Source organism: Nesoenas mayeri (assembly GCF_963082525.1).
Source record: "Nesoenas mayeri genome assembly, chromosome: 1".
NCBI classification, from domain to species: Eukaryota; Metazoa; Chordata; class Aves; order Columbiformes; family Columbidae; genus Nesoenas; species Nesoenas mayeri.
The window spans coordinates 137891880-137905910 of record NC_137541.1 but is presented as its reverse complement, the minus strand read 5'-3'; the positions used below and the strand labels follow the sequence as shown (position 1 = coordinate 137905910).

Genomic DNA, 14031 nt, shown 5'->3' with positions numbered 1-14031 from the left:
GTGCTGGGCTGCCCTAAGGCATCCTGCTTACTGCTGCTTCATGTTTGCCAAGAAAGTATTTAATGTTTCGCTCTCTTTCTCTTTATTCCCCTCTCCCTTTTTGTTTAACCATTTGGGCTCACTGCTTTGCTCCCTTTACATGCTTACCCAGTATAACTGTAACCTCAGCTGGTTTTGGTGAGGTAGACTTACTTCACTTCAGGAGATACTGGATTATCACCCCCTTCTGCCAGCAGGCACCTTGCAGAAGGGTCAGTGCTGTTGGTATAGGAACAGGCTCATACATAGCAACAACAGAAACTGTCCTGCAACCCCACCTCATGCTCCAGCAACTTTGGCACTGTTACAGTTTGCCATATACCCCTACCACCCTTAATGTTCACCTAGAAGAACATGTGGAATACCTGACCCCAGCACCCCCAGCCAGGCTCCAAGCCCATGAGGAAAATATTCATCTTACGTTCAGAGTCTTCTCCTTTGAAGTAGCCGATGAGTTTGATTTCCTCGTCAATTTGGTCGAAGGCCTGAAGCTCTAGCTTGTTGTTTATGATCTCCACAGGGTCTTCTAGCAGCTGCCATGATAAACACATTTGATAATGCAACAGTTTGCAGCACCAACCTATGCCTGGCAGTGTGTGTCACTAGCAATCTAAGTTAGGAGAAAGAGGTCACCCAATTTCCCTGCCGCTGGAAACTCTACTTAGTGCTCTCTGCCTTAATGTGAGGCACCAAGAGATGCAGGTCACCTTCAGAAGGAGCTGTTAGTAGTATCACTGCAGAGTTTGAAGCATCAAGAGGGGAGCTGCAAGAAGCCTGGGTAACCCAAATGGATGCTGAAGAACCTGCTGTGCCGAGTGACAAGGGGTAACAATTGCAGCTGGATTTAGTGAGGCTGAGAAAAAGGGAGAGCGTTTGAAAGCAACTAGTATGGGGACTGAACTTCTGTGAATGATGGATGTATTTGTTTCCAAATGTCATTTGCTGGAAGAGGTCATTGTGAAGAACTTGCTTTTGGATAACATTTAAATCGGCACACTAGAGTGTGGCCAAACAGTGTTTTGGAGCAGTGGAAAGTCTGGATGTGAATTTTCCTGGCTGATTCTCTCATGCAGAGTTCTTTGGCCCTTCCTCTTCAGTCTGTCATTAAGCCCAAACTTAATCTCTGTTTTCTTAACTAGCCACTGCTGGTGATAAGATTTGGTCTGAGTATTTTGCCCAGTAAGACTGGTATAAATCAGGTATGGTTTCACTAGAAAAAATAATGCAGGCAGACCACTCTACAGCCTAGAGAGGAGTAGGGGATCTCTGGATTTGTTTTCCTTTGAGATGAGGCTGCTGAGGCACCACAGGTGTGTTTGTTTTTATTTCCCTGTTTTGCTGGGTATTTTCCCTCTTGAGTGGAAAACACACAAATAGAAATCCTTGCTCTTTTCCTTTGTTCACAGAACATGATATTTTCAGTGGCACACCACAAAACACAGCAAACAAAGGCTCACAAAATGCCTTTTGCTGCACCCCTTGTGAGTGATGCTCCAGCGTGTGGTTATGCCTCTGCTGCCTCCAGAGCAGCTTGTGCAGGTCCCTGCTGCCACAGTGCCCTGAGCCATGGCAACCAGGGTTCCCCACACTGCAGGGCTGCAGCAAAGCCCTGCCCTGCCTGTGGCCTCCTGTGGTTGGGTAGATGCCCATTTCTGTCCCTGAAGCCACTCACGTGTTTTGGCCGCAAAACCTGATGCACACAGCCACAGACATTGTCGTAGGAGAGATAGGATCCTAAGGAGCTGTTTCTGTTCCCCAGTCGTGCCTCTCCCCACCAGCACTCCTGCACCTCAGGTGACCATTTAGGCAACCTGCCACCCTGGGGAACAAACCCTGCCGGCTCTGCTGCTTGCCTCACCTCTCTTATCTGCTTTTTTGCATGGCTGCTCATAAAGCGAGCCTCATTTCAAAGGAAAACCATGCTGCTGCAAAAAGTTTTCCCTACAAATCAAAGACCATGTTTTTGGACTGTTGCCTCTCCTAGGAATAAAATGTAAAGAAAGAGTAGTGCAAAATGTTGATGAGGGAGTTGGCATCTCTTGCATTTTTAGGCACGAAGCTGAATATATAGTTGTACCTATGCACAAAATGACCTGAGAGCACGAAGTCCTAGGGCCTTGATCTTCTCTAACTCATGGCAGTGCAATTCGGTAAGTTCACTAAAGAACCAGTAGTAGTCTATGTTTTTTTGTGTGCTTGTGTCTAGAAATGGACAAATCGTTTGCAGCATATGAACTGAGCTCTTCTTAGTTGCTCTATGAGAATGAGAATGCTACTTCTTGGAATTTATTTGAAAATAATCCTTCCTTTTGACAAACAAAAAAACCCAAAACAAACCAAAAAACAGCGAAAAGTTTTTCAAATAGCAGTGTTAGCATGCCAGCTTGCTGAGGTGGGTGACTAGCGGTTAATTATGTGGGATTATTGCTTCCTTCCAATCAAATACTCCATAAACAGGAAAGAGGGCAAAACATCTTTAAGATAAAAGTAGTTGGGGGCATATAAACGTATGTGTGTTCCTGGGAACTCATGGTCAGACAAGTATTTGGAAAGCTGTAAAATATCATCTCTACCAATGTGCAGCAAACAGGGATGGAATTTCAAGTAAAGATAAAGCCACGTTTTTTAGCAAAGTAAGTATTTACAAGGTCTTCCCTGAGAGGCTTTATCTAGCTCTCAGCTTATCTGTGCTTACATCCAACAGGAATTCCACCAAGACATCTGTGGCCAGTTCCCCGTCAAATTCAATCAACCGCTCGTCCTTAAAGACGTAGAGACTTCCCTCTTCAACCAAGCCTGAAAGAAAGAGACAGGAAACAAAATGTGTCCAACATGTCACTAAAAGCATTTTTACTAGAGAGTATCTTGCTTGTTACTCTAGCAACGCCTCCTGGGAAAACACAATTGTCAGTTCACTGTGTTGGTCCCGTTAGAAACAAACTGATCAATCTCCTGACTGATGTTCCACGGCACAAAGGACAAACCTCAGCCAGAATTTGTGTTAGCTCCTTTCCAAATGCTGAACTTTTTCATTTAGGTCACAGTTTGGCCTCAAGTGGAATAATTCTGTACCAGGAGCTTGTTTTAGCTCTGACTGATAATCCCAAATTTGAACAACCTAACACTAGAAGGAAAATGAACTTTGATGTGGGCTGTGCTTTCTGCCTGGAGAAGGCTGAACTATGTGAACATAAACAGTAAGCTGGAAGCCAAAGGGAGCTTCAAACTCTGCAGCTTAGCTAAGCTTGGCAAAAGGAGTTAGAAACCTATGGTAGAGATGCCACAGGTGACAGGCTGTCGATTCAGAATGGTATGTCACTGGACTGACGACTGGTTGCCACAGTGTCTTGATGGAGGGTCCAATATCAGCAGCAATAAGCTGCAATGCATGATGGCAGGGTACCATGGGTGAAGGTGCTTGGTAGTTTGTCCTTCTTGGAGAGCAAGAAGCTCTCAGCTTTAGTTTAGCTTCCACCAGCACACTTAGTCTCTAATTTAGGAAATAAAATTACAGTCTCGCATACAGTCCAGTATGCTTAAACAGTCTCTGACCTGAAGTCTACTGGTACATTTATGTGCTGTTGTATTTACATGCCATAGTATTTCCCTATGGCTTTGTGGGCTAAAATATAAAAGAATCATCAGTTGCCAGAAAGCAGCTCTTTCCAGGGGTGGGCAGCAGCCTTTCACTTTTACAGAGTGTTTGCTCTTCTGCTCTCAGGAGCAAGTCAGGAAGGGCTGGTGCCTGGCTGTCAGACCACTGCAAGGCTGTGGCTTCCTGATTAGTGACTGGGGTCACTCTGCCATGGGACCAGTGACATCTGGGGGCCTATGTGATGTCCCTGTAGGTTTTGGTTCTGTGCCGCTGAGTCAGACCTGTCTCTGTGCAGGAAGAGCATGGAGTTACTCTATGGCACCTATATACACTTTCTACTCAGCAAGCTGTGAGCTTCCACCCTATCTCCCATCCTTGCCACCCAGCTTCCACTTGATCTTGCCCATGTTAGTGGGCAGGTGGTTAGTGTGCAATTGCCACCATCACCCTCCCCATCCTGGTGACAAGGCTGTTCTCTATGAAGCTGGCTGTTGGACATCACTCTAACACCCTCTCTGAGCTATTCCAGAGATATCAGACATGGGACTCACCTAACTTTTTGGCAAGTTTGGCATCCTTCTTGGAGTCCACCATTCCGAAGCCGATGCTTCTGGGCTCCAATACTTGAGCTGCCAGCTGTGGGAGGAACGAGAGAACCCAGTGTTAGCAGTATTAACACTATAGGGTAGCTCGCATGGCACAACAGACACAAGTGACCCATTTTCTGCTTTCGGAGAGCACCAATAGGTGGGATTTGTCACATGCTGCCTCCCAGCTGACATAATGCTGCCTGGAGGTCACAAGGGTTGGGTTTCTTCCCACTGTGTCGCAGCACCAAGTTTGCTGGTGATAACATGTGCTGTTATCTGCTGTTTGACACATAAGCATTGGGGGAGGGCTCTCAACCAAATCGGGGACACCAAAGCAGTGAGCATGGCTGGGAGAAAGACCCGTGCCACTGACACAAAGCAAAAACTGTCTCCTCTGTTGTGCCTCAGTGGCTTCTTGTGGGAGAGCGTGACACGTGGGCACCATGGACATTTTAATTCTGGAAGTGCTTGGTGCCAGGAGGCAGTGGCCGCAAACTGAAGTAGATGCAGGGCACTACAGTATCGTGTTTCCTTCATACATGCAATGGGCTGGCCAAAGCAGGCTCCCAGCAAAAAAAAAAACAGAGGGACTCCAGACTCTGCAAAAGCGGCCACTTCTCCTATAAAATGCTTTAATTCATGTCTCCAGTCCAGGCTTCAGTCACCTCTCCTGTTTCTTGTCCCCTCTTTTCCCTAAAGAAATGGGTCTAATCCCAGCCGTGCTCACATTTGTCTCCTCGCAGCTTCACAAAATCACTGCCTCCCATTCCCACCATTTTTGACGAAGGGGCCTCTTGAAGATATCAAGTTCCTGCCTGTTTTGTGAAAATAGATATGTGAGGAAACGAGAGACACTCTGCAAGTTCCCCATGGTGCAAGCAGCCCTGGGTGAGACCCTGTGAATTCCAGATGGGCTCCGTAGAGATGCAGTGACCCTGGAAAATCAGCCCACTTACTGACCAGATGACTGACTTAGCCCCACCACAAACACGCCAGAGACCCTACAAGGTGGTAATGATGCTCCGAGACCACCAAGCAGCTGTAAGAGCCCCCTCCTCCTCCTTCTTCCTCTCTGCTTCCCAAATGCTTCTCATGCTGATGGTCTTCTCACTGTCCCCTCTCCCAACTCTGTCAGATGAAGTGGGGGCAGTGCAATGCAGACAAGGAGTTTGGGGCCTCCAAGACAAGAATGCCCCTATTAGGGCACAGCTGCCTGTGCTTGATGGTGAGAGGCTGGAGAAGGGCAGAAGAAAAGCCGTGGCCAGAGAGATGGCGGGCTGATTTATGAGGAACGCCCTCCCCCAGGACCTGTTTTGGCACCCTCCCCCAGCCTCAAAGCTGGTTTGAATGTCACCCAGCAGCACTGCCCCCATGGCCATGCAGCCCCTTCGCTCCCCTGCTATAAATAGCCTCCTCCTGTGCCTGGCTCCTGCAAGAGCCAGCAGCAATTAAAGGCATCAGAGAGCACAAGCCATGGGGCAGCCCCCTCACCTGCACCCTGGGGTGTCATGGGGCAGGCCAGCTTCCCGTACTGGCAGTGTCCAGCCCTTCCCCAAAATCCTGGAGGAGATAGCAGTCACCCTGGTGAGGTCTCAGGGGCCTTGTTTGGGTGAAGGGAAATGATGGAGAACAAGGGTCTTCTGCCTTCCACCAAATATGTGTCCCTGGGCCTGTCTGGAAGCCCTCCAGAGGGACATATTCTCCACCAGCCATTGTGGCATCACTGCAGCCTTAATCCTCCTGCAGCTACCTGGCTTATTGTCTTTGGGGATAAATGCCACTGTGTGAGGCAAAAGGGGTGCTCTGTGTTGTGCAAGAAATACGTGGTCTCTCTGCTCTTTCCTTGCCCCCTGCCAGTGCTTTGGAATTAAGGTGAAGTCACATTCAGGGCTCGTGCTTACAGGGCACATTGCCTGAGCAGGGCAGAGCACTTGTCTGTGATTGCACATCCATTGATAACGCATCTGAGCTTTTGTCTGACTGGTGTGACATCCCATCTCCTGGCTCAGGCCATGGCCATCTACGTTAGAGCACCTGAGAGCACCTGATAACACAAAGAGACATGGACAGCTCTTGTGAGCTCCCTAGACATTTGCAAGCAGGTGGTAGTGGGAGATGTTGTTTTCTCATCCCAGTTATGGAGATCTGCCTTTATGGGACAAAGGGACAGAGCCTGCGGGATCATCATCTTTAGGGAACATTGTCAGCAATTCCCTGCCCTGAGGAAATTGTATAGAGCAGCAAGGGGTTTATCAGAGTCAACACTGAGACTCTGGTTCTGGTGAGACACAGAAAACCCAAGGGAAAAAGACTGTCCAGGCTTGTCCGGTCCAGTCCATACTTGATCTAGCTACTTCCTTACAGCTATGTTAGCCATGTGCCAGACAAAGTCAAGGCAGTTTAAGCCCAATAGTTCTTGACTCCTACTCACAGGAGGTGGTTAGAGTTTCTTGGGGGTGTTTGAAGAAGCTCAGAAATGTGCCTTCATCATGTGAGGTTGCAACACCTGCTGCAGACAAGTAGTTGGGCATGAGCAGAGATGTTTGCAAGAAAGGAAATGTTAATCAGGAGTAATATGTGTCAGTATGCAGTGTAGGCAAGGTAGCTCTTTGTGGGGGCTGTGGGTGCAGTCAGGTAGCTGTGAGCATGGGAGCTTGCTGGGAAAGAGCAAACATGTCTAGAAAATGTGGGTGAAGGGATGAAAGCCTCTTTGTATGAAACTGTGGAAGTGTGCACTTCATTAGGGCTCAGGAGAGAGAAAAGGTCACAGTAAAGCTGGAGGTGTGCCTGCTGGTGTGTCAGGGCTTGTGTGACTGTGCCTAGTGAGACTTTCTAGGAAGTGTAGTACCATGGGTACAACTGTTTGGAGATGTTCCTTTGAAGAAGCCCGTCCCAAGAGAAGACATGTGACATTATGTGACTTTCAAGCTAATGAGAAAATGAGGTGAGTGGTGCAGCCTATGCCCATCTGCAGAGCACTGGAGTCCTGCACCAGGGGAATCTTTATGCAACATGAAACTTTCAGGAGTTCTTTCCACTGTGTCAGCATCCGGAGGCAGGAGACCATTCCAGGGTGTCAGTACCTATAGTGGCTTTTTCTAGTGGAGCTGTACAGGGGCTAGACATTGCTCCTGCATGTGCTTTCTTCCCTGCTTTCCACTGTAGCAGGTCAGTCTGGTCAGTGCTTAGATGAGGTTGTATTCCCACACCTATATTTGAACCCTATAAGGCAGCAAAATACAGAGTATGCCAGAGGCACAGCAGCTTGGCTAGTTGCCCCCTGCTCATTACAGTATCAAGCATTTATATATCCCCTTACAGTATTTTCTGATTCCATAATACTAGTGGGATTTGAATGCAGATAATGTTTCTAATCTTGACAATCCTCTTGGCTCAGGACATTGGGACAGAGGCAGCTGTAATGTAAGAACACAGCCCCTCCTCCTCCCTCTCCTCCTCCTCCCTTCAAATTTGTGTCACTTGAAGTCTTGGCCGGCCAGAGCCCTTGCCTTTGTGTCAGCCTCTATAGCAAGTAATTTAGCTTCAACAGCTGCATGAAAGGGTGAAACTTCCCTGGAAGAACTGGACCTAACTGGTCATGCAGTCCCTGAGGTATAGCAGGATCTTTGGGCAGGCAGAGCTGCCTGAGAGCATGAGCAAAGATCCCGGTAGCTTGTAACCTCATATCCCATGCATGGTTTGGAGCCCTCCTCTTGGGTGCATGAAGACTTTGCAGTACACGCTTACTAGCCACAAGATCACAAGCTGTGTCTCGTGCAGCCTTGGGAAAAGGAGGTGTGAGTCTGGGAGCACTTCTTTTTCTTCCGCTTCCCTCAAGTAACAGCCATACTTGAATTTGGGTGAGCGTGAGGGCATGCATGGCCCTCTGGGATGTGTGAGAGGTGCCAGCCCAAAGTCAAGCTTAAGTACCACCATGTAAACAAGAACCACCTCATCTTGGCTGGTGTCAACAGTTACAGGCAATCTGAATAATGGGGATGGAAAGAAACAACTCCCTGCCCGAACATCTCACATTCACACCCACCACACCTATCTGAACCTGGGTGTGATGTTGGGAAACTTTGAGACATTTAAGAAGACTCATAGGGTCATTCTGAAATCCTAGGTTATAGAGCAGCATAAGTGTCACCACTTCACTCCTATTCCAGCTGCTTAGATTCGGCTCAGGTGTTTTCCTAGCTGGCAGTGGTGGAAGAACAGAGCTCAAGTAATGCAAGGAGAAGAGCAACAGGAGATTATGAGGAAATGTCCCTCAAGAAATGCTGCCTTCTTTACGCTACTTCACTGTTTCTCTCCTACTCTATTTAAAGCTGCAGTTTGTGTTGCAGGTCAGAACTCGGCTGATGCAATGACAATGATTATATATCCCAAAACATGATGTTTTTATTTTCAGAAGCAATAGAAGGAGATGGTAAAAGTCTAGGGTATTTCCCCAAAAGCTTTGAATCCTTATGCAGGACTCATGCGTTCCTGCTATGGTTGGCTTTGCTGTTGTTCAAGCTGGTGGGCAGTTTGTTGGGGAGCAGAGGGGTATCTGTCCTTCCTAATACTGTGCTGCCTCCTCTAGCATCCCCTTGCATACCCCACAAACAACATTTTGGGTTCTTGAATAATTCATGCTGGTGGATTAGGAGTTCTGAAGCGTTATGGTGGTCAAAGGGAAGGGGCAGAAGCCTGCTGAGCAGCTACCACTAGAAAATCCACCCTCCTGGCAGTGGGACCAGGGGAGAGTGTATCGATCCCACCTTCATGCCCTTTTCCACCACCTGAGCTGCCCAGAGAGGCTGTTTACAGCTGAACCTGCCATCTCAGGGGGTCACTGCTCCTTGGACTAAAAGGCAAGTCCCCAAATATGGAACACGTAAAGGTCACTCCCACAGAGGTGGCTTTCGCAGGTAACGCTTCCAAGAACACCGCTCCAGGGCTTTAACTGCCACGCAGCCACTCAGCTCAGTCAAACAAATGCTGTGCTCTTTGGCTGCCTCCCTAAAGGTTTCACATAGTTTGTATTTTTATCCGCATCGGGCATCCCTAATTTTAGCGAGCTGTAAGCTAAAGCTCAGCCTCCCCAGCCGTGAGCTAACCGGGGCCGGTGCCTGTGCCACTGAGCACCCAGGGGTGCAGAGGCCACCTGCTGCTGTTCCTGGCCAGCCCCTGCTGGCCCTGCATCACAGATGTTTTGCCGACTCAGCTGGGCAGCTTGCATGGCAAGGACAGCCCAGGGCAGGCGTGCGTGCGTGTGTGCATGTGCTGACCCAGGCTGCGGGGTCTGGGATGGTGCCCGGGCGCTACCCTGCTAAGCTCCTCTTTGACAAAACAGAGACCAGAGGCACAATCTGGGGGCTGTCCTCAACAAAAGTAAGGCTACTGCAGCCTTATTGTCTTTCTGGACTCAGAGAGGCCGCTTTGAAAGCAAAGGCTGGGTGCTGCTATGAAGCCCATGCAGGATGCAAGCTGGCTCCTTTCAGTTGGTGCTGGAAGAGGGAAGCATGCGTGATATTCAGCTTGTTCACCTCCGCAAACCATTGCCCATGTCATTCCTACACCTCCAGCTCCCAGAAACAAGCCAGATTTCTCAAGTTTCTGACCAAGTGGGTGTGATGCAGCATCACAGGGTCCAGCGTAGGGCAACAAAGATGATTAAGGGAGTGGAGCGCCTCCCTTATGAAGAAAGGCTGAGGGAGCTGGGTTTCTTTAGTTTGGAGGAGACTGAGAGGTGACCTTATTAATGTTTATAAATATATAAAGGGTGAGTGCCACAAGGATGGAGCCAGGCTCTTCTCGGTGGCAAACAATGATAGGACAAGGGGTAATGGGATCAAGCTGGAACACAAGAGGTTCCACTTAAATTTGAGAAAAAACTTCTTCTCAGTGAGGGTGACAGAGCACTGGAACAGGCTGCCCAGGGAGGTTGTGGAGTCTCCTTCTCTGGAGACATTCAAAACCCACCTGGACAAGTTCCTGTGTGACCTCACCTAGGCATTCCTGCTCCAGCAGGGGGATTGGACTAGATGATCTTCTGAAGTCCCTTCCAATCCCTAACATTTTGTGATTCTGTGATCTCTGAAACCCTGTAGAGCCCAAAATGCTGACAGCAGGAGATGGGAGCTCCCACCCTACATCCATGGGAAGGATCAGTGAGGGGGAGACCCTGGGGGAATGGAGGAGTCTTTGAGACAAGAAAGGCCTTTTAGCCAAGGAGTAAGCAGAGAGAAATAAGAACTGAGGAAGACTTTAAAATCATGCAGCCCTCATTACTCAGGTTTTGAGGTGTCAGAGGTCTGCTAAGCTGGCGGCAGTTTGTCTCCTGCCAGGACTAGACAGGGTTCCCAGAAAAAGGATGTATCATATGCAACAACTGGCCCTCGCCAAAGCTGTACCAGAGAGTGCAGAGGAATGAGCACCATCAGCATTGCTTAGGAGGGAGCACTTGCTGTCCCGAGGTGCCAGGGAGGGGAGGAGCAAACGCCTGCTCTGCGGTCCCCCGGGAACTGATTTCTTTACTGTGTGCTCTATTTCCTCCGGCAAGGTTTTGTCTCATGTATGTAGGTAAATCCCAGTGTGCAAAGGAGAGGGAAAAAAAAAAAAGGATCTCTTGGACCTTGCTAAGTCACTTCTTTCCTAGGCCATGGATGTTATTCAGGGATAGAGGCTGCAAAAAGACATCTTTAGTCATCAAACCAGGACTATGTCATTTAATCTCTGTCACAGCCTGGTTGGTGTCCATTTAAAACTCATTGGGCTGTTCTTCCCTTGACATCTTCCTCCTCTGATGATTAGGGACTTCCCAGTTTCCAAACTTGGTTTATTCATAGCCCATTTGTCCTTAGGCTTTGTGCTTAAATAGCTCTTCTCTCTCTTGGGTATTTAAAATGAATTATTGTATCCCCTTTCTACTCTCTCCACAAAATGAAGCTCAGGCATGAAGGAAGGGCAGTCACAGGCTTTGATTAGTTTGATTTTAGATTAAGGGCACTGGCACACCAAGCTCTGGGTTAAGGTCACGATGGGCGAGCACGGCAAGGCCCACCATACCTATTCTGCCTGGCAGAGCAACAGCTGCCCCAGCCTGTAGGAAGGGTCCTGAGAAATGTCAAGGTCTAGGGCAGAGAACATGAAATGAAAACTATAAACAGCACACATATCCACTGAGTAGGAGAGCATGAGCTCAAGCTAAGCCTTTTGAAACCTCCCACTGAGGACAGGGCAAAAGCAACTTGTCATATAGGAGTGAGACCCTGACTCCTGGGAACCAGACCAGCATGAAGGCATGGGAAACCCTTGCTGGCACTTTTTTGGGGGAACGGACTAGTGTGGCAGGGTAGCTGATACCATGCAGCTTAAGGTCTTGTGTGGCACCTACGGAGTTTCTCTGCTCTGCTGCTGGACAGTGAGAAGAGCTCCTCACTTCAGCGCTGAGAAAGCCTGCAAAGCCCAAGCAGGCTTAGCCTTGCACTGTGTCTGCAAGCAAACCCAAGCTCACAGGGACCTGCCATGTGATATTTGCACAAATTTTGATCTCTGGATAAAACCAGTTTGATTTCCATTAGATCCTGAGATCTTGTCTCTGCTCTAGTCTCTGCTCAGAGAACTGCCATCAGTACACCCCTCTCTGACCATACTTTAGCAGCTGCGAAAGGTGCCTTTCAAAGAGCAGTATGACACTGAAAGTGGGGTCTTATGCTAGATATGGCTCATGCAGCCAGTACCAATTCGCTAATGGGAACTGTCAGGAAGGACTTCCATGAACCTGGGCAAAACCAGCAAAAGCAGCACTGGAAATTGTTCCTGCCATTGTTATATAGAAAGACTAAAATCACACACTTGTCCCTGGATGTTGGTGTGCTCATCTGTGAAACAGGTACCTGCCTCTCTGTAACTTGTTTTTGTGACTGGCATGTCAGTGAGTTAAATCCTCCTAAGTGCTACTGCTAAAAATTAGTGCTCTTTCTCTGCTGAATGTTTATTAATTGAGACCTACTTACATGGCCTCAAAAGACAAAGTAATCAGTGCACGCTTTTTCCTTTTCTTTCCCTTCCTTCCTTATTTTTGCATTAACTACCTGTAGTGGAAGGCATTGCTTTAGTAGCAAAACCGCCTCTTTTATTACACATATGTACAAGGCACTTGCACTGTAGACTTCTACACATACCTACCCATCCAAGTGTGCCTTGTCTCTCACCCTTAGGACTTGCTCTGTAGGAACCGAGAGACCTGATAGTTTCTGTGAACATGTCTTGTATAACATGTCTACCCAGACCAGGGAATGAGGCACTGTCTCATGAACATGCCCATTTTCAAAGAAAAGGACTGAAATCTGAGTCTGTGAAAAAAACCAGCAGGGTGTTTCAAGAAAAGGTTTGGGTTTATGTTTGTACTCTACCTAGAGATAGGGATAAACTAGAATCACATCTCCTGGTTCCTATGAATTTCTGGGATAAACTGCACAGACCTAAACTTATAAACTTTTTTTCTGTGTTTCATTAGAAGCAGAGAAGACTTTCTTGCTATATATTACATGGCTCTGAACTCTCATGGGCTTCACCTGCTCTCAACAGATTTCAAGACCATGTGGGTAGAACTATTCGAAAACCATCTGACCTTGTACCAGTTTTTCCATCCTGAGCTGCGAGCTTCAGTAATTTCAAGACTTGAATATAAATACTTGCTCTCAGGTGAGCTGTGAGGTAGGCCTTATCCATTTTAACCCATGCCTTTTACTGGATTCAAAATCTATCATTTTTTCCTCTCACACCACAGGTAGCTACTGGCTATGGCTGGGCAGTGGGAGGATCCCATGCAATGTAAGCTCATGGATTTATATTCCCAGGTTTGTAGGATGAATTTTCCTTTGTGTTACAGAACTGGCCAAGTATTTTAAGGTGCTTTGCCTTGTTCTGCCATTTATTGCTAGAGGCTGGGCTGACCCTAGACCTCAACTGGAAAGGGAAAACCACGTCCCTCTTTTCTTACTTCTAATCAGACTGGTTTGTGCTTGGGCAGCTCTCCATGAATTTTCAGCCCAGGGGTGCTGTTGCATTGAAGAGTCTAAAATATTTGGGCTTGACTAACCTCTTTTTTTCTTTAAGGATATTACACATGCACACAGATGACAAGGGAAGAACGACAGGGGAGCCAGGACTGAGCAAGTTTCAGCGAAGGAGGGGGTAAAGGAAGGAGTGCATTGAAGGAAGCCTGCTGTGACAGTGAGACAACCTCAACTGCTGGAGAGAGCTTCTCAAATGCAGGACAGCCCCTAACGCTACGGCTCATTATTCTTGCTACAGGATTTCTAGAAACAGGGTCTGGCCTGCTGGAAGATGCAATATTTGGGAGATTCAGAGATGAGAGGGAGAAGGGGCACAGACTGAAGCACAGGAAGTTCCATCTCAATATTAGGAGAAACTTCTTTACTTTGAGGGTGCCAGAGCACTGGAACAGGCTGCCCAGAGAGATTGTGGAGTCTCCTTCTCTGGAGACATTAAAAACCTGCCTGGACACTTTCCTGTGTGACCTGCTTTGGGTGAACCTGCTTTAGCAAGTGGGTTGGACTAGATGATCTCCGGAGGTTCCTTCCAACCCTAACCATTCTTTGGTTCTGTTATTCTGTGAAGGGAGAATGTATGAGAAGTGGTGGTGTGAGACAGGATGGCAAGAGAGCTACGGAGGAGAAGAAAAGCAGAACTAATATATCTCAGCTCCACTACTTTGGTCTTTTCCTCTTTTGCCTCTTCTTCATTAAAGCTGAGACCTTTCAGGACAAGTAGCTTTTTTTCTTACTGGTC

At 47.8% G+C, this 14031-nt stretch overlaps 1 protein-coding gene across 1 annotated transcript in view; it reads right to left on the bottom strand.

The window, feature by feature from the left end:
* CASQ2 (calsequestrin 2) overlaps window positions 1-14031 on the bottom strand; it is a gene marked incomplete at both ends in the record, with an annotated part of 33183 nt that overhangs the window by 15004 nt on the left and 4148 nt on the right. Inside the window, 3 exons of the mRNA XM_080354984.1 lie at window positions 461-572; window positions 2735-2835; window positions 4186-4270. Of these exons, the coding sequence (XP_080211110.1) occupies window positions 461-572; window positions 2735-2835; window positions 4186-4270 (298 nt within the window). The remainder of the gene's footprint in view (window positions 1-460; window positions 573-2734; window positions 2836-4185; window positions 4271-14031) is intronic.